The 20,556-nt window shown below is 41.4% G+C and overlaps 1 protein-coding gene across 8 annotated transcripts in view; it reads right to left on the bottom strand.

Moving 5' to 3' along the window:
• Window positions 1-20,556, bottom strand: part of PTPRM (protein tyrosine phosphatase receptor type M) — a 787,430-nt gene that overhangs the window by 204,137 nt on the left and 562,737 nt on the right. For all 8 annotated transcript variants that reach the window (XM_059139376.1, XM_059139377.1, XM_059139383.1 and 5 more), the window contains one exon: window positions 14,921-15,053. In XM_059139376.1, the coding sequence (XP_058995359.1) occupies window positions 14,921-15,053 (133 nt within the window). The remainder of the gene's footprint in view (window positions 1-14,920; window positions 15,054-20,556) is intronic.

Below are 20,556 nucleotides of genomic sequence, written 5' to 3'. Positions count from 1 at the left end.
CTGGTTCCAGGTTGATGGCCATCCTGCCTTGCCCCAGGGGTACTCTGGGAACATTTCAGGAGCTACTTTTCAGAGGCACTGGATGGTTTCCTCACTGCCACCACAGTCAGTAAAAATGTCGGGATACTTCTGGCTGCACATTTTGAATATGGCCCTTCCAGTGTCAGGGAAACATGCATCGACAGCATCCACATTCTCTCACTGTGAGCTGCGCAAAGAAAGCATCCTGGACAGCCCAGGCCTGCAAGCCCCATGTACAACACTCTTAGCTGCGCTGGGCTGGCACTCTGAGACTGAGCGTTGAGTAGAATGATGAGGGATCTCTCTGCCAAATAAATAAATAAAATCTCCCCCCCCAAAAAAGGGCCCTTGGGTGGCTCAGTCATTAAGGGTCTGCCTTCAGCTCAGGTCAAGGTCCCAGGGTCCTGGGATCGAGCCCCGGCGTCAGGCTTCCTGCTGGGCCAGAAGCCTGCTTCTCCCTCTCCCACTCCCTCTCTCGCTGTCTCTTTCTGTCAAATAAATAAAATCTTTATTATTATGGAGGGCAGGTATTGCATGGAGCACTGGGTGTGGTGCATAAACAATGAATTCTGGAACACTGAAAAGAAATTTAAAAAATGAAAATTAAAAAAAAATTTTTTTAATTAAAAATATTTTAAAAAATGGTGAGGGCAGTGCTGAGTTCAGGAGCTGCCTCGACATCCTTCTGTCTAACAGTAGTAAAACACTGTTTATTGTGGGAGAACCCATAAAACACATTTTCTTTTTTTTATGCTATATGTTACATTTATTGAATTGAAATAACCATAAAGTCAAATATAAAGTCATATTTTCTTATTTAGTGAAAAATTCTATAAGGATAAAACATGATAGATGTTTCATTTATATAAAACACATTTTCTAACTTAACTGTTTTAACGTGTACTGTTCAGCAGTATCACGTGTGCACTCCTATCATTGGGGAACCAACAGCCCATCTGCCTCCAGAACTTTTTCATCTTCCCAAACTGAAACTCTGCACCCATGAAACAATGACTCCTTATCCTTCCTCCTCTCAGCCCCCGGCAACCAACCACACTTTCTGTCTCTATGCGTCTGATCATTCTGGATGCCTCACAGAGATGGAGTCTTCCAGCACTTCTCCTTCTGTGACTGGCCTATTTCATTTAGCAAAATGGCCTCAAGGGTCATCCATGTTGTAGCCCGTGTCAGACTCTCATCACTTTTTAAGGCTGAATAACATGCCGCTGCAGGGATGTATCTCTTTTGTTTATATGTTAATCATTGGTGGACACTTGGGTTGTTTCCACCTATTTGGTTATTGTGCATGATGCTACTGTGAATACAGGTGTACATCCGTTTGAGTCTGCTTCTGGGTATATACCCAGGAAGATATTTTTATAAGTGAAAACAGTAGGGTTGCATTTCTGGGTCCCACTTTAGTACATTTTCCATTTCGCACACCTCAAAAAGGGACTGCATATTGCTAGAGAAATAAATTTAGCAGACTGTGTTTGCCAAATCGCAGAATTAACTCAGGAAGAGACTTCCTTCCCTGTGGGCTCAAGTCCTCTTAATAAACAACATTTTAGAATCAAAAATCTAGTTTGTTTTTCTATATTCTAGTAAGTTTCTCTCTTAATCTGTGGATCATCATTATGGCTATTTCATTTACCTTAGTTTAACTTGATTTGTTACTTGCTCAGCTCTCCAGTTTAATTGTACTTCTTCACATATTATCACTAAAATTAGCAGTGTAACTTCTGAAACAGAAATGATTGTCAAGTGCCCTCAATTTAAACTGAAAATGCTAAAGCTAATGCTCTGGTCAGGATAGTTATTAAAAGATATTTTGAGAATTCAAAATTTTGTAAGTCATAGAACACATGATATTAAAATAATTGTTGGTAACGTCCTTTAACTCTCTGTGTTAGCAAAAGGACCTTCCTTAATATCAATAAAGAGTGTCACACTAGCACATAATCAGATCTGTAATTGTGACCTTTGAAAATGAACTTGTTAATGATATTCGTGAATCAACCACATTCTTCCTATAGCTGGTTTCTCCCTTCACATAATGATTCATCATTTCAGTTAGCAACTTATAACCTTAGTTACATTTTGTTGTCCCTGTTGTTATCAGTGTCGATCAACAAAATAAAAAAAGGCACATAGAATAAGAACCATTTATTTATGTTGTATTCCTTTGTTAAAACATTATCAGGGCCTCTATGCTTGGCAGGTTTCCCTCGGGACTAATCACCAACAATCTGGTATCAGCTGTGGACAGCAGAGGGACACTTCAGGCAGACCATGGAGTGACAGAGCCTGGACATCACCACTGCAATACTGACAAGTATGTTCCTACTTGAGGGGACACTCAATAAGCTAGACTTGCTGAAGGTCCAGGTGTTTTTTTTGTTTTGTTTTGTTTTGTTTTTTAAATCAGTTTTAGAATTTAGGGAGAAGTTCAGAGACAAGAGTTAGAAGCTGTTCGGAGATCCAAACTGAGGGTCATTTACGTTCAGACACCAGCAATTAGGACATAGAAAATTAAATTGTTCTTGAAGTGAAGCCAGTGGAGCTCAGGCACCTGAGCAATTTCCTGCCGAGGAGTGAAAGTGGGTTGGCCCGGCCCTCGGGAGCGAGCTGTGGCATGACTGCAATGTGGCTTGTAGGCTTCTGTGGGCTTCTGTGAAGGTGCTAGATGCTGGCTGGGTGGGGGTGGCTGGGCTGGGGAAAGGGGCAGGTCTGTGAGATGTGCCGCTAAGGCTCTGGAACTCACTGCAGACAAAAGCAACAGAACCTTTTCATAACTGGAGCCTGACGTCAAGACCAAGCGGGGTCACCATGCTCTGCACCAGACAAGGGGGCAGGTCCAAAGCTACAGGGCATCAGAACTTGTTTAAATTTGGATTCTCTTTCTTAAATAGGGGTTATAAAAGTGTGTGTGTGTGTGTGTGTGTGTGTGTGTGTGTGTTGGGGCAGGGGGAAAGGAGAAACAGGGGAGATACACTATCTTTTTATTCTCTGATTATATCAGATTGGTAAGTATTACTCCTTCTCAGACTCAGCATAAGGAAATCAATAGCCATGTATGGTGTCAGAGCGCCACAGAGCCTGTTCTCACACAAGCTCCCCGTTTCCTGGCTGTGTTGTCCGTGCTGGACTAAGCAGCAGGAGAACCCAAGCATTCAAGGCACATTCTATCAGGAAGTCACCTTAGGAAGGAAGGCCTTGTTGGTGTGGGCCGTCTTCCTTCCCAAGAACCCATCCACAAAGATAAGCATTGCTGGGAGCAGCCTTGTACTCTCTCTTCCAATGCGGAAATTGTTTGAAAAGAACAGAAAGATGATTTAGGTGAAATCTTATCAGTGAAAACACTCTAAAAGCTGTTACTTCCTGAGGCTCATCTAGAGTCCAGAGATCTCAAACCTGGACTGGAGAGACAGACAGTGGTCAACAGTATTTCTAAGGGCAGAAAGCAGGGACAGACTCCAGTTGTAAACCAGAGACAAACTTAATCCACACCACCTGGCAACATCACCAACAAGCTCCAGGGAAGCTTTAGTTATTATGTTTCCAAACAGGAACCACCTACTCACAAAATACTTTGAGGACCGGATTCACTATTTGAGAGCATCATAGGGACTAATGAGAATGTGGGCAGGGAGGAAGCATGGGCAAGCAGTCTATTGTCCTTTTCTGGGATAAGACAATACCTGTAGCCAGAAACAGGTGATAAAGAATTTTAAAATGTGGTCCTGTCAATATCTTCTGCTTGGTTAATCTTAAAATAGAATTAGGAATCATGAATTAGTGAGTAGATATCCATTTTATTTGGTCTAAATTTAAATTTAGAAATTGATCAGTTGTCAGTAATAAAAAAGAGAAGATTTAATGAAAGAAATTAAGATTTCTTGCTTCCTTGGGGATGGAAAGGGCAGAAAGATCTGTGTCACTGTACGATACCCGATCCAAGCTGACAACAGGTGCCTTCTTGAGACCCACACACTTCACCAAGGGCCTCCCCTTTACTCACCTGGCTCATCTTGTGACCTTTAAACTGTACCTACTGTGACCTTTAACAGCAGAACTCTGAGTCAACCCTGGCTTGACAATTTATACAAGAAACATCTCAGGTATCCTATCTATAAAACTACACAAACCCACAGATGCAACTTCAATTAAGCCATTTTCAGCAAAGACACCCTCGTGAATTTCCAAGTGTCCCCTAAGGGGGCAATACTGCTCCCAGATGACAGCCACTGAGTTAGGAATGTCAGTACTTCATTTTCAAAATCTTAATCTATTTCTGAGATTTCCCTCCCTTCCCGTTTAGTAAAGGTTAAGGCCATACCTATGAACCAGGCACTCATAACGGACCTATTCTCTTTGAGGGGTGGTAAATTTCTTCGGTGACTGAGTGTTGACTCCAAACCCACCACCCAGGTTTTTAAGTGAGTCAGGGAAAAAAGAAAAACCATTTTGAGATGGTCTTTCTTATACCCTTCTATACCCTTAGTACATACTTACACAAATCTGTTCAGTAAAGGGCTCTTTCCTGATTTTGTCTCTGTTAATGTTTTCCTTCTGACATAAGGACAGCAAACCAAAGTTTGTCATACACTCCTATCAAACACACACCCAAAGGCACAATTCCATACAAGGATGCAGTGGGAGAGCTGTTAGCAGCCAAAGGACTGGAAATGAGAAAACCCGTATGAATTTCAAAGAGCCTTGGCAGAGATACCCAAGAAAGGAGTCTAAACATTTCCATTGTAAACCCACTGAAAGGAAGACTAACAAACGGATATTTTAATTTATTTAGGACCCATGCTCGTAGTATCAAAGAAATTCATCATGAAGCTGTTTATTCATTTTTTGAATAATAATTTTTGCCTAAATTGGTCTTGGTTCTGAAAACTATCTAAAGGAGCACTCGCCTTATAAAAAAGTGTTTCAGAGGTGATTTAAAAATAAATAACAATTAAAGTAAATGATAGTTATGAACTATTTTATTTCAATGAGGCTGTATCTGAATTTAAATATATCCCTAATCACTTAAACTATTTTAACATATCAAATTAACAATGTAAGTAATTGTTATTCAAACTATTCAAAATAGGGGAAACTGTCCACCAGAATGTCCACACTACGGAAAACTTAAAAAATATCTTATGCTATTATAAAATTGACATCTCTCAAATAAATAAGAAACCAAGGCAACTCAAAGTCCAGTGTTGCCCTGAAGGGCTTGCATTAAAGAAGAATTTTTGTCTGTAATTGTGAAATACACCAGACCCTTACTACCACAGAGCACCTTGCAGGGCAGGAGAGTGGGGTGTCAGAGACCATTAGAAACACACACACACACACACACACCCCACAGTCCTTAATATGTTATACTCTAATGGAAAAGACAGATGGGGCCCGGGTAGCTCAACAGCCTGCTTGCAAGGAGAGAGTATGTGAGTTCTGTAATGTAAGGAAAGCACCAAATCCCAGCACCCAACGGGATGGATTTCTGGCTTTCGGGTGGGTGCCTGGGGACCAGAATTAACTTTCAGGAAGTGCGTGCGCCCGAGCGAGCATCCGGGCCATTCTTAGATATCACAACCGGGGCTACATCTGCTGCCAATTTTCTGTTTTGTGCTGTGTTCACAAACAAATAGAAATATGTTGAACTTAATAAGTAAGTCAAGTTTTGCTTGTTGTAGTACAACCCATAAAAAGAGCTTCACTTCAGTTCTCCCACAGCCATGCTGATGGGGAAACAGTACAAATGAGATGACAGCAACAAAAACCGACCTCCAGAGGGCCTGGGGATGCCCTGGGGCACTTTAAAAGACACACTGTGAGGGCACTGGGCAGTACCACACCTTCTCTTGTTCACCTTGATACACTGTTTCATGCAGTGTTGTATCTGTAATGCTGAGGGCAGCCAGAGAGAGAGAGAGAGAAGTATTCTTCTCCTCATTACCTCAGTAATGTTTATTAAGGCTCTTTAAAAATTAACTTTATAGGGGTGCCCGGGTGGCTCAGTGGGTTAAAGCTTCTGCCTTCAGCTCAGGTCATGATCCCAGGGTCCTGGTATCGAGCCCTGCATCAGGCTCTCTGCTCCGTGGGGAGACTGCTTCCTTCTCTCTCTCTGCCTGCCTCTCTGCCTACTTGTGATTTCTGTCAAATAAATAAAGAAAATATTTGAAAAATTAACTTTATATAATTTTCTACAAATGAACCTAAGTCAAAAATTCCAGATATAACTCCCTTCCTTATTAAAAAGAATTTATCAACAAATTTAGATTTGTGTTAGAAGAACAGGGATTAGGAATCTTGACCAAAGAAGTCAGGTTTAGACAATAGTGTGCTTGGAAAATATATATTTGTATGTATGTATGTATATTTCTCCTATACTCTATGTATTTTCCATTATTGTCTCACTCATCGATACAAAACAAAGCAGGAAAGACTTGAAGAAGTGATCCCATTAAGTCTGAACTCCTAAACAAGATGACGGGTTTAAAGTCATCCTCAGTTTTCACACTCTGGGAACTTCCCACCCTACAAACCAGAAAGTGAAGTCATGTCAGTAGAAACAGCGACAAACACCCACTACAGAACCTGGACAGCCTGGGTGGGACTGAACTGAGGAGTGTCCACGCACATCATCTGGGGACATCCTCTGTGGAGAATAGTCAGTACTAGTGGTAAAGGTGCAACCCTTCTTAACCTCCTTCTAGGTACCATCAGACTTGAGCTTCAGAGGTAAGAGAGACCAGAAGAACAAGTTTTTAAGAAACTATGCTAGTGGGGGCGCCTGGGTGGCTCAGTGGGTTAAAGCCTCTGCCTTCGGCTCAGGTCATGGTCCCGGGGTCCTGGGATGGAGCCCCGCATTGGGCTCTCTGCTCTGCGGGGAGCCTGCTTTCTCCTCTCTCCTTCTGTCTGCCTCTCTGCCTACTTGTGATCTCTGCCTGTCAAATAAATAAATAAAATCTTAAAAAAAAAAAAGAAGCTATGCTAGTGGGTTCAGACCAAAATGAGCTGTGTGGGAAAGTTACAGGCATCAAAATTACCAACCAGCAGAACAAGTGTCCCTTGCAATGGGTGGTAAGCACCCTGCTCAATGTGTGCAGATTCCGGCTGGTGCCTGGTGACAAGGCAAGAGGGTCCACACTCCAGATGGCCCTGGATGCTGACTGTGACCTCTGGGAATTGAGGGAGTTGGCTGAGCAGGCTCTAAGGCAGGGAGTCCAAACAGACCCATGACACTATTCAGCAGGCACAGGAGAGTGATGCTGACCTTTGGGTCTGACCCCAGAGGCAGACCACTCGGCCCCTTATTGGGTCTGGGTCTCCCAGATTCAGAAACACAAAGTCTTTGTGTTGAATGCCAAGACTATGACCACTCAGAAGAATTGGGGCTTAGGCAGGAATCCCAAGAACAGCAGTACTGAGGCCCCAGGACTTCGGCTTGGTTCTCTGTAAGCCATATTCCAGCCCTCCTCTTGACTGTGCAGGGGCCTGAGCAGAAAACACACTCCTGGTTGAGCCTGGCCCAAGAGTGGTTTCCCCCGTGCCATCAGCTACAGAATCTGCACCAAGGCCTGGCTTCCAGCTACAGGGACAGTGAGCTTTATCCTGGTAGCTGTGTTCCTTGCTACCTTCATGATTAAAGACCCATGTTCTCTTTGGGCAAAGGAGAGGTGGACTCCCTCTAAAGGAGAAACAAGGCCTTGTCCTTGCTTGTCTCTTGAGTATGGAAACAAGAGCTCTGAAGCATTCATGCACTGGCACTGAACCTAGAATCAGCCACCGCTCATATTCTAACGTCGCAGGTTATGTATATTGCTAATACAGTTAATAGTTATTGGGGCTAGCACTCTGATGGTAAGAACTCGTTTTCTTCTTCTAACATTCTTACGAGTAACTACTATTCTTACGGCCTTGGTATATATATATACCCTGGGAGACCGAGGGACACAAAGCCAAGCAGCTTGCCCATGATCACGCACCTTGTAAGCCACGGAGCATGCACTCGGGCAGCTGTCCCTTGGGACTACTGGTACCTGCATGCCACTCCCAGACTCTAGGGTTTGTCTCCGAGGAGGAAAGTCTTATGTAAAACCCTCCCTGGGTTCACAGCTCACCATCAAACGCAACAAAGTTCTCTCAGTCACCCAACCAGACAAGGATGCAGCATCCTTCCTATAGTGAATTATCCGAAGGAAACTTAACGGCTGAAAAAAATGACATGAAATACACATCCTTGAAAGGATTTACAAAACACTTCTGTAAAGATGGAAGTGGAGAAAGCTTTAGTTTAGCTCTCTTCCTGTGATGGCTCAAAAGGGAGATTAAACCATGGTGGCAGAGTTTCAGGCATTTGCAAACTCACAGCAATGGTAAACCACCACAAGCTGATGACGGTGCCGGTCCCAGCAATTGCACGAAGAAGGCACCTCAGTTTTAACAGAGCCGGAGATATCTCTGAGTTGAGTGCTGTGGCCGCAGGCAGTGGAGCAGCGTGGGTAACAATCGCACACACCCACTTTCACTAAGTCCCCCCCCCCGTACTACCTCTGTCATCTTGAACAACTTCCCAAACTTCTGGGCCCCTGTGCTATTATTTGTCAAGCACCAGCTGTGTGTACCTGTTATCTGCCTTAATCTTCGTGGTGCCCTACGAAAGACCCAATAGCATCACTGCCACACTTCCCGCTGCGGACGGAGTTCAGACAGGGTAGGTAACTTCTCCCCACTCATTCTGCTACCAGCTGGGAGCAGGGATCCAGACCCGGTCTGTACGATTGTCCTTTACCATTTTCTGATACTTTCCTCTTATAAAATAGAAATAAAATAAAAAAACTTGATGCCTATATTCCCCACCTTTCTGTTTAAAATAAAATCTTCTGTATAAGCAGCTCCCAAAGAACCCTTAATAGAACATAAGAGTCAAACCATTAGATTGAGTCCAGAAGTAGCTCCTAGGATCAGAGCTCTTAGGATAATCACATGAAGTCTGGGTTAGAGGAGCCTCCGCTTGTTTAACTTACCTCTGGACCACAAACCCATCCAGTTTCCATCTAGAAAACTGAAGGATATTAGCTGATTGATAGGTTAGGGTGACATATCCATACTTCTTTATGTACCCAGCTATCCCGTTCCTTGCATGCCAAAGCACGTTTCAGAACGGAAAAATCTCAGCATCTGCTTCTTTATCTGGCTGCACATACTCTAAATAATAATCATAAAGCAATGTCTATGTAAGACTCTCTCAGTGTGGTTCCAGAAAATGTGCTTTTGAAACAAAACTCTCAATAGAGCTTCCAGACTTAAGACATTTTCCACATACAGCTTGCACTGAGCTATAGTGGAAAAAAATTTCCTATCGCATATGTCAACAGGTATAGCAGAAGAACTATAGATAATGTCAAGTTGCCTCCAGCCACATACTATAGGCATCTCTTTGAAAATTGGGCTTTCATCAAATTTTCTCTCTTATCTTTTTGTTTCATGATATCTTCAGAAATACTTCCTACTTTTATTGAGATTTTTCTCTCGGTACCAGTATTGTTTAAATATAATAGAATAGGTTCTAAATATTTAATGACAGGTGCTAGATTTGCAAAATGTTCACTTGTTAAAATATGTTCTGGAAAGAAGGTAGAGGTATTGTGCTTCAGGATTAAAATAGTCACGTTTACCTAAAACAGGTGTTCATGTAGTTGAAAAGCTAACATTTGCTATTTTGGCCAAGAATGCATATCTCTTTAATTATTTTCATTGAGCTACAACTTCCCTAATTTCTATTTACCACAGTAGCTGAAACAGGAATATTACTCTAATTAATACAAATGTCCTCAAATTTCTAAAAGATCTATAGCAATTTTAGAAACAATAGTAAATATAATTAATCAGGGTAAAATTGATGGTGCTTGTATACTAAATCCTGTCAAACATGTTATTGAGATAAATTATTCCCTATGAAAAATGTTGAAAATGCAGGTATTTTCATTTTCACAAATATATTTAATTATACATGGATGAAAAATGATAAACACTAAGTATCTCTTGCTCAAACTTATTTTATATTTATTTTGAGAATACAAATGACCCTTGAACAGCATGGGTTTGAATTGTGTGGGTTCACTTACACACTATTTTTTCCCACGATACAGTAGAGTAGCGTAAATGTATTTTTCTTATGATTTTCTTAATAGCACTCTCTTCTATAGCCTACTCTATTATAAGAATATAAATATAAAACATATATTCTTATATTATATTATATTATATTATATTATATTCTTATATTATAAGAATATAAATATAAAACATACAACATAAAAAATATGTGTTAATTGACTATGTTATTAATTGACAGTAGGCTATCAGAAGTTGAGTTTGGGAGAGCCCTCATACTTGGATGTGTGAGGGGGGTCCGTGCCATTCACCCCCACATTGTGCAAGAGTTAATTGTATATCATCCTATGACTCTACGAAACTTTAATTTCATATCCATCTTATACCCTTTCTTAACATTTGTTGCATCAAAACACTGCACCCTCAAAAGAACACATATTTTTGTGAAAGAGAAAATAATAAGAAGTTGCTTTCCTTAGCAGGTAAAGTAAAAATAAATGTAAAGGTTTTTTTAACAGTTTTTAAGGAAAAGATGGTTTCATATTATATTAGTCCAAACAAGGCTCAAATGGTTTAATATTCATCAACAAAATAACAACCAGTCATTCATCTGTGATAGGTTTATAAAACATAGCCAAATAAAACTGATGGTTATCTCCGTTTTTAGTCATTATTGCCTCAATGTCAAAGAATTCCATGAGTTAGCCTGAGCTGAACAGCTTTTACCCATTCTCCCAGAGGCCTACCTTCAGCAACTACTTTTTATAGAAGGCCAGTCCTTCAGAAAGCAATGTGATCTCAGCTAAGCTAATAATTAGCGATGCCTCCCAATTAAATTGGCTGTTCCCCCCACTCCCCCCACCCCCCGTCGTCCCGAATCTCAGGAGCTCAGGCCCACCTGGCCGGGATGCTGACACACACGGACGGTAACCAGTGACTTTCCCTGGGCAGGACAGACTTCCCATCGTATTTCCAGAAATATCGATGGGCACATTCCACCACCCTGTCTCCTGGGCCCAGTCTGTCTTTATGACCAACGACACACAGCCGCGTTGGCTGATGCCAAGCGCCGAGGGCAGAAGCACTGGGAGCTAACCAGCTAGTGCAGGAACGGCGCCAGAGCCCAGGTAGCATCAGGCTTTAACCAGCGAAAAGGACTAATGACATCGTGAAGCCCACACCTGGGGCCGTTCCTCGCCTTCCCTCTCCCTCCCTCCCTGTTTTCCTTTTCCTCCCAGCTCTCTCCTTTTCGCTGAGGGCCTCCTGTCTCACGGGGGGAAACAGGGCTAAAAGTGGGTCACCGAGTCACACTTTCCGACGTGAGCCGACCGCACCGAGACAGCCTTTGAAAGAGCTACAGGCTTTGTTTGAATAACAGAATACAGCAATGAGCCGCCCACTGTACTTCGAGAATAGCACACATACGGTGTCATCAGAGGCTGTGGCATAGAGAAAACCTGGTATTTTGGAAGTGGGAGGGACAGAGATCACCCAGTATAATTTTCTCAATTTACAAATGAGGACACTAAGGCCCAGAGAAGTTCAGAACCACCAACGTAGTTAAAATACAGGTCTAGGAATGCCAAATCTAAAGTCAGTGTTCTCCTGGGGGTGGTGGGAGCTGAGCAAAGTGGGGGTGGGGGGGGTCAGAAGGTCATGAGGGGTGTAACGAAATTCATTATGGTGATTCAATACAAATATTGAATCACGATGTTGTATGCCTGAAATTAATGTAGTTATACAGCAATTAGGCCTCATTAAAAAAACCAATTCAGTGTTCTTCTAACCAAACCGTGTGGCTTATTACATATCAGTGATACACGAACAACTTATTCATGATTAATATCATGAATAGGTTTTTAACGATTTAAAAATGTAGCTTTTAAAATTGGGCTAAAATTTTAGAGAAAACCCCAAACAACTAGAATTTTCTTAAGAATTCCTATTCAATATGAAAATTTGTACCACATGACTATTCAGGTCTAAATTTTAGAAGTTTTGTATTTATAGGCATGATATATTGGCAAATTTTCTTTCCAGAGAGCACGGTCTGTATTTCAGAAAAAGCACAAACAAAAGTGGTACGTGCTGTGAAAACAACCCTTTTCAGATTAGAACTTAGCAAATAATCATGTAAATTTGATATGAGTTATTGGTATTTAGTCTAATGGTGTATCAAGACCATATGTTACTGTAGGCAAGCTCTTCGAATGCATAATTTATAACATAACCTCCATGACTACCTGAGAGACCTAGGTAGAATAATGAATTAATCCAGCAGAAATAGATCCTTGGAGGATGAAATGACATTTAGCTAAGGTCACAAGGGCAACTGGATTAGTAGTCTCAGGCTATTCCTCATAGAGAGTTTGCCAGAAGACACAAGAATCCAACCTATTCCCTCAACTAAAAATAAATCTCTTCAAAATGTTTAGTTTGTATTTCCAGGCATGGAAAGGCCTAGTGTTGCTTCAGATTTATACTGAATAGTATTAAAAAAAGAATGGGATCAACCACTGGCAGCAAAGATAAGCTATCTGAATAAACACTGGGGTGGGGAGCAAGGCAGGGCATTCAGGAAAAAAATGCCTAAGAGGTGATGGAGAAGTAAGAAGAAACAACCACCAAAAAAAAAAAGAGAGAGAGAGAGAGAGAGACTTGGAGGAGGCAAGAACTAAAGAGACAAATAGCTAGAGAAGAATAAAAGAAGGATAAAGAAAAGAAAGTTGCAGAAAAGTAAAATGAAAAGAAAAAAGAATAAAAATGAAATGACTTCTAGTACACGACTAATAGGTCATGGGATCAAATGCACAGGGTGGTGACCACAGTTAACAGCCCTGGGTTGCACATATAACAGTTGCTAAGAGAGTAGATTTTTTTTTTTTTTTTTAAGATTTTATTTATTTGACAGAGAGAGAGATCAGGGGTAGGGAGGGGGAGAGGGAGAGGGAAAAGCAGACTCCCCACTGAGCAGGAAGCCCGACATGGGACTCGATCCCAGCACCCCGGGATCATGATCTGAGCTGAAGGCAGACACTTGACTGACTGAGCCACCTAGGAGCCCCACTGAAAGAGTGGATCTTAAAAGATCTCATCAGAAGAAAAAAAAAATGTAAAGAAAAATAAGGAGAGAAATTAAATGATCGGTGGAAAAAAGAAAGGAACTGAAGTGGTAGAGCAGGTGGGAAGAAAGCGCTTAAACGATGGGGGCCCACTACTACCATGTGCGGCTGGGACAGAGCAAGGGCTAAACATCAGATGAAGGACAAAGCAAGAAGAGATACATACATATGTGTATACATGTGGATATGAACTCACCCCCTAGACACTGCGTTACCCGAGCTTTTCTCTTCATCCTTGACTTCCTTCTCATTCTACAGGGACTGAGTGACCTCATCCAAACCCAGGGTGTCAGCTTGGCAAAGGCTGATGACCAGACGGTGGGAAGTGTTATTCTAAGTCCATTGCAGCACATCTACTCCCTGGTGGAAGTTTCCACTGAACTTCACGGGAACGGTGAACTAAAAAAGTACACCACCTACCTCTCCAATCTTCAGTCCCCACATATGTTCTACTTTCCATATTCCACATTTTCTGATTGGTAATATCACCTCTAAATTGTCCCAGCCAGGAACTAGGTTCTTTTTATGTTGTTGCTTCTTCCTCCAAATGGCCACTAAAACTTATTTCCTAATATTTCTAAAGCTGTCGCGCTTCATGCAACTGCTCCTCTTGATTTGAGTTCTTTTCCCTCCTCACTGTGTTCAATCCTAACATAAGAGCAATCTTTCTAAGATTAGAATGACATCCCATTACTACCTGCTTTTTAAAGGCCACCAGTGGATCTCAGGACCAAGTCCAGCCTCCTTAGATGACAGACAAGACCAGACCTTCAAGACTTTGCTTTGTTGACCTCTCCATCCTCACCTCCTACCAGCCATGACCTTACTCCTATCCTAAAATTGTTTTTAAACTACAGAGAAAAGGATTAAAGTCTGAGTATTACTAATGTTTGGGAAAAATTAAGCTATTAAGATATCATTATCTATATTTTTATGTTGATAATTTTTATATAAGTTGAACACTTATATAGTAATTTCTTACTCATTTCTACAACACGAAAGCACTGTATATTTTTCCAAGGGTGGGAGGTGAAGATTGCTTATTACAGCCATATTGGGTTTTCTCCTCTCCCAGACCACCCTTCAACTAAACAGAGCAATCCGACAACATCCAATGTGCTTTATTCTTGTCCTGAGTCATACCATGGGCTGTGCTCCTGTTAGGCTGTTTTTCGAGAGTCTCCTTCTCCTGGTGTCGTGCAGATTAAACCCCTAGCATGGTGCCTGCCTGCCCATAACACGGGCTCAATAAACTCGGTCATCACCGTGATCTTCATCATAATGAGAAGGAAAACTCTGGTTTCTCGTGTCCTTGAGAACAGCAAATGTGTTAATACATCTGTAATCAGCACTAAAAATTTCATGATTAGTAAATGTCTTTAAAGAGTCTGCAGAACTTTATGCACCAATGTGTGGGAAAACACATCGCCTTATATTAACTTGGCATGATATGCTTGGCATTGTCATACAACACCACAATCATTACTCTGAATTTTGTCCCATAACTTTGAAGCTTAGATGAGAAATAGGAACAATTAGGGTCACAGGTGTGTCTTCAAAACCAATTCAATAACTGAATATTTTCACATGCATGAAGCAACTTGGCAAACAATGGGACAGAACCGCATTTCTGGCAATAGCTAGGAGCTCACCTTTTTTTCATCACCAACACAACTCCGAGGAATATAATAACAAACAGCAAGATGCCAGCAATGACTCCAGCAATTTTGACAGTATGGTCTGTTTCCTTCTCGGGTTCTGGGACTGGCTTCGGGGTGACGGCTCCTAAAGGTGGAAGGAAATGAAAAAGGACAGACGATGGGTAAGAGAATAAAGATGTTACATTTTTAAACATTTTGCTGCATTTAACAGAGTAAGAAGACTTATCAGAGCCAGCAGACAGACAAGCTTTTGATTTTTTTCCCACAGCTTTCATATGCACTGAAAGGAAGGTAATTGTTCATATTGTTCTTCAATATTTTACAAAACCATAACATAAGTTGGGTAGCACACCCACGCCTGACCCTTTTCTAAGAGACTCTTCTCAAACAGTTTTTTTGTATTTTATTATCTTTATTGGCTCCTTGCTCTTTCTGCCGTTTAAAAACTTGCTAACAACACAATAGCTATCCTAAGCCTTTATCCAAATTTGATTTGCTGAAACATTTTCCTCAATTATTTTTCATAAGTGAAGCAGTAATTCCATAACATATTAGCCCAAACACCTGGAAAAGTGAGATAAGCTCATTTACCATGCATTTTACCAGCAATTGTTTTTTAACACAATAGAGATTTTCCCCCTGCCTTTGGAAATCTGAATCTAGGTCACATCTGGTAGGCAAAAGACTCCTTCTAAGCAATTTATTCACAAAGTGGGAGGCAGCTGATGATCACACTACTGGCACCCATATTTAATATCTGTTTAAATGAGATAACCAGAGCCTTCCAGTGGCTACTGTCTTGTGTGCCTGCTTTCCCATTTCCAAAACACCGTTTGTCCTGTTTATGGTATAATGTGATGGAATGTCAAATCTATGTCTGATGAAATATCCATTTCCTTTGCTAAATGAGTTCAGGACAAAAAAAAATATATTAGGAATGTAACGTTCAATTCACTAAGCAGAATCCATTATTTTTTAAGGGCTTCTGCCCTTTTTAACCAGAACGTGATGATGCTGAGCACCCGAGGCATTGTGCCATCACCCTCCCTAGGGTGCCGGGACAGACCATTCTAATGTAGGAATTTTATGTCCAAATTTGCCCTAGAATTTTCTTGGTAAAAAAATTAATTAAAATTGAATATTGAGACCGACCCTTTCTACTCTCTCGTTGGGTTTTCCATTCGTGCGTCACCTGATTCTTAAAAAAGTTAGCCATCCTTATATCTGGTGCATTCTAGACTGAGACTGTCCTCAGATGAATCATCACAGGGAAACTGTGTCAAGCTCTCACTTTCCATCTGTTTCCATCGGAAACATATAAACTACATTTCTTTCAAAAGCTATTCATGTTAAGATTTTATATGAAAGGCTGCCTCTTGAACCCATCTGTGGCCATTTTCCTGATAAAGCTGGTTAAGACTGGGGAGACACACAAGGCAAAAGGTGCCCATATATACTATGGAGTATTACGCCTCCATCAGAAAGGACGAATACCCAACTTTTGCATCAACATAGATGGGACTGGAAGAGATTATGCTGAATGAAACAAGTCAAGCAGAGAGAGTCAATTATCATATGGTTTCACTTACTTGTGGAGCACAAGGAATAACATGGAGAACATGGGGTGATGGAGAGGAGAAGTGAGTTGGGGGAAATTGGAGGGGGAGACGAACCAAGAGAGACTGTGGACTCTGAAAGACAAACTGAGGGTTTTGGAGGGGAGAGGGAAGGGAGTTGGGTGAGCCCAGTGGTGGGTATTAAGGAGGGCATGTATTGCATGCAGCACTGGGTGTGGTGCACAAACAATGAATCTTGGAACACTGAAAGAAAAAATTAAATTAAATTAAGAATAAAAAAGAAAATGTCAAAAATAAAAAAACAAAAGACAAAATAAAAGATAACGTTGTGAGGTACTGGGGGGGTTAGGATTTCCATGCATCTTTTTTGGGGGATACAATTCAACCCCTAGCTATATATATACATTATGTAATCCACATGTAGTAGTATTTATATTTAATGCAAACCTCATATATACATGTATTATATAATACACACACAATCCCCTTTATGTACACACATGTATATCTATACATGAACTAAATTTCATGGTGTAAAAGGAAAAAAAAAGGTGACTTTCCATCCACATGTGCATTCCAATCAAAGAGACAATTATAATGAGTGTCATCATGATGTAAAAATCACACCTTACTGAATACAAATCCTTTTGTGTAAACTGTTTTAGGTAGTTTTTATTTCTGATGACTTTAGGGGGAAGTCCTGCTACTTTATTTAAATGAATATCCCTCACACTAATTATCCAGATAAACATTGAGACTGTTAATGTTTATTATTTTTTAGTGTAATTACATCTTATGTATACCCCTCTAATATGCCACTGGAACTGAGTGTTCAGTGTTAAGATTTTATATGATGGATTTGTAGGATACTGATACATTAAATAAATTGCTAAGAAAGATATAAAGATAAAATGTGTGCTACAAAAAGATGAAAATTAAAAAAGCATTTAAAATAAAAATTTTAAATGCACAAAAGTGAAAAAGGGGGCTATGTTTTCCAATTTTGATTTCTTTTCTAACTTTAAAGATTTTATTTATTTATTTGACAGAGAAACAGCGAGAGAGGAACACAAGCAGGGGTAGTTGGAGAGGGGGAAGCAGGCTTCCCGCAGAGCAGGGAGCCCCATGCAGGGCTCCATCTCAGGACCCTGGGACCATAACCTGGGCAAAGGCAGCTGCTTAACTGAACCACCCAGGCGTCCCTCTTTTGTAACTTAAAAAAATAAAATAAAATGAAATTGGCTTTATTCTTCCAAATGTTGGCATACTGGGGGCGGTCCCACTGATCTCACCAGTTAGTAGATTTCAAATGGCCCAAATATATTTTGTAAATAACCGATTCACTGAATTTCTTTGTAACTAAATTATGTCATTAATACAACACATGGGAAAGAAATACAGAAAGACTTCTCTTAGCCTAAGAGACTGAAATACATTAACACACACACGCACACACACACACACACACACAGAGTACGTCATAAACCCTCAGTAAGGGAAGTTTGTCTTGTTAACGGTCACGTTTGCTTCTGTTAAAAAACAACTGGTTATGTTTCACTTTAGCCCACATTTTGCCTATATCCTATGAGAACTGGAGGAATACTCTACCCATCTTTGAGACAGGAAAAGAGACCCCCTTCGAGCCTTTCATTCCCTTGGGAAGCAGGAAAGTCCATTGTTATTCAGCTAGCATAAGCTCAGTATTATCATTCTTTAGCACTTACTTTTAACTCATTTCACATTGCAGGTCAAGAAAATGAAATGTTCTATCTCTGCAGGACACAGCTGCAATGTGATTATGGTGGCAATCATGCAGAATGGGAGAGCAGCTCAGAAAAGGAGAGGAGGGTTGGCCGGGGCTGGTGGTGAGTGACCCTCCTTTTGCCTGCTGCAGGGCACCGCCACCAGATCATGGTGACAGCCCCAGGACGAGGGGGTTGATTGGAATGTCCGGGTTTAGGGCTGATCCGGGAAGCAACAACAGCAAATACAGGCTGGGATGGAATAAGTAAATCACCTCACTGAGATAATCTCACGGAGGTGTGTGTCACTAATTCCAAGTTCACTCCCGGTACCTACCATTCCTGCCGTTGTCTGCCTGACCTGCCCCTCCAGCCTTTCCGGAAATTGACATCTTTATGACCCCCTTCCACCGGATGCTCTTTTCTCCACTTTTTTTTTTTTTTTTTGGAAACATGCAGTTGCGAGCTGTCTGTCAGCCTGGGACAGATAATAATTTGTGACAGAATGTGGCTATAGGGGCACCTGGGTGGCTCAGTGGGTTAAAGCCTCTGCCTTCGGCTCAGGTCATGATCTCAGGGTCCTGGGATCGAGCCCCGCATCGGGCTCTCTGCTCAGTGGGGAGCCTGCTTCCTCCTCTCTCTCTCTGCCTGCCTCTCTGCCTACTTGTGATCTCTGCCTGTCAAATAAATAAATAAAATCTTAAAAAAAAAAAAAAAAAGAATGTGGCTATAACTGATAGCTTGTCCCCCCCACCTGCCAGCAAATCTATGAATTTAATAGTATAATTTACAAACTGCTTGGCTAAAGAGTTGTTTTCGTATTTTCCCCTCTGTCTTGTTATTTTCTTGCCAGGTTTCTAATGGTATGAACTTTTATTCCTTTTTTTTTTTTTTGGTATAATTTCCAATTCTTTGTGGAAAGGCATTTTTTCCCCCTCTTCTGCTGCACATTCTGTTTAGAGTTTACTGTACATGTAGGTCCTTTTAAAGGGAATATATTCAAATGCATGCATTTAATAGGGGGTATTATCTAGGCTTGAACATATTTGTTAAAATAATGAATAAGCTAAACATTTCATAGATGGAGGGAGACATTCTGCTGAAACTGTAGAGCATAATCTTCACAGATGCCCCCTCTACTAACTCTTTTTTTTTTTTTAAGAGTTTTTTTTTTTTTTTTTAAGTTTTTATTTATTTATTTGACAGAGAGAAATCACAAGTAGATGGAGAGGCAGGCAGAGAGAGAGAGAGGGAAGCAGGCTCTCTGCTGAGCAGAGAGCCCGATGCGGGACTCGATCCCAGGACTCTGAGATCATGACCCGAGCTGAAGGCAGCGGCTTAATCCACTGAGCCACCCAGGCGCCCCCTCCTTCTACTAACTCTTAGTGATGGCTTTGGGTGATTGTTTTGTTCAACGACCAAGAAAATTAAAAAGAGCGGTATTCCAGTGAACTTGCTTTAAGTAAGGTCACAGATACAACATCCCACATGAAAACCCTCAAAAAAAAGGGAATGATTTTATCCAATGCTGTATTCAGTGGGTTTCCAGCTTAGCAGGAAATAGTGAGTCTTGGCCTAGTGTCTGATGTTAAACTAAATAACAGCACACGCCAGGCCGAGAACATGATGTGCTCAGTCACTGATTTGAGGTTTGGGCCCAATTTTGACTACTGAACTGGCTGCAGAAATTTTTCCAGAAGACCCAAGGACGCAAGCTCAGAAGGTCATGAAAGTCATCACGGCTGCCTGGGGCTACTGACCGCGGTGGCAGTGGCCCCAACACCACAACGGCATCACCTTGAGAAAACAGGAAGCCTTCCTGACAGGAAAAGTGAACATTAGGCATAGCCCAGGGACAGCCTGGCTGCCCAGACCATCTGCATAATGGTGACCAGTACTAGGCTGTCCCTAACTGTTGGAGAAAATGAGCAATATTCTTGATTTATTCTACAAGATTTTATTGAGTACCCCAATGGTGCCATGCACTATTTCAGGAATACAACAGTGAACAAATGGGTCTAACAAAACCTCTGTCCTCATGGAAGTTCTATTCTGGTGGGGAAGGCCAGAGCCAGACGGATAGGGATGCACTGAGTGGTATAGGGGTGAAGGTTGAGGGGGAGAGGGAGAGCTAGATACCTGGGCTTGTTGGGCAAGGCATAATGCAATGAATCCTGATGTGATTGCAATGAATCCGGATTGTGAAGGGGAGATGTGTAGGTTGGGGTAGGGTCTGTGGGTTTATGCAGGAGCACAGAGCTCTAGGGCCCCCTCCTCACTCCTCATAACTAGGATGAAGAAGAGGGAG

This window comes from Mustela lutreola, chromosome 11 (assembly GCF_030435805.1).
Source record: "Mustela lutreola isolate mMusLut2 chromosome 11, mMusLut2.pri, whole genome shotgun sequence".
Lineage (NCBI taxonomy): Eukaryota > Metazoa > Chordata > Mammalia > Carnivora > Mustelidae > Mustela > Mustela lutreola.
This window is presented reverse-complemented; position numbering and strand designations above follow the sequence as displayed.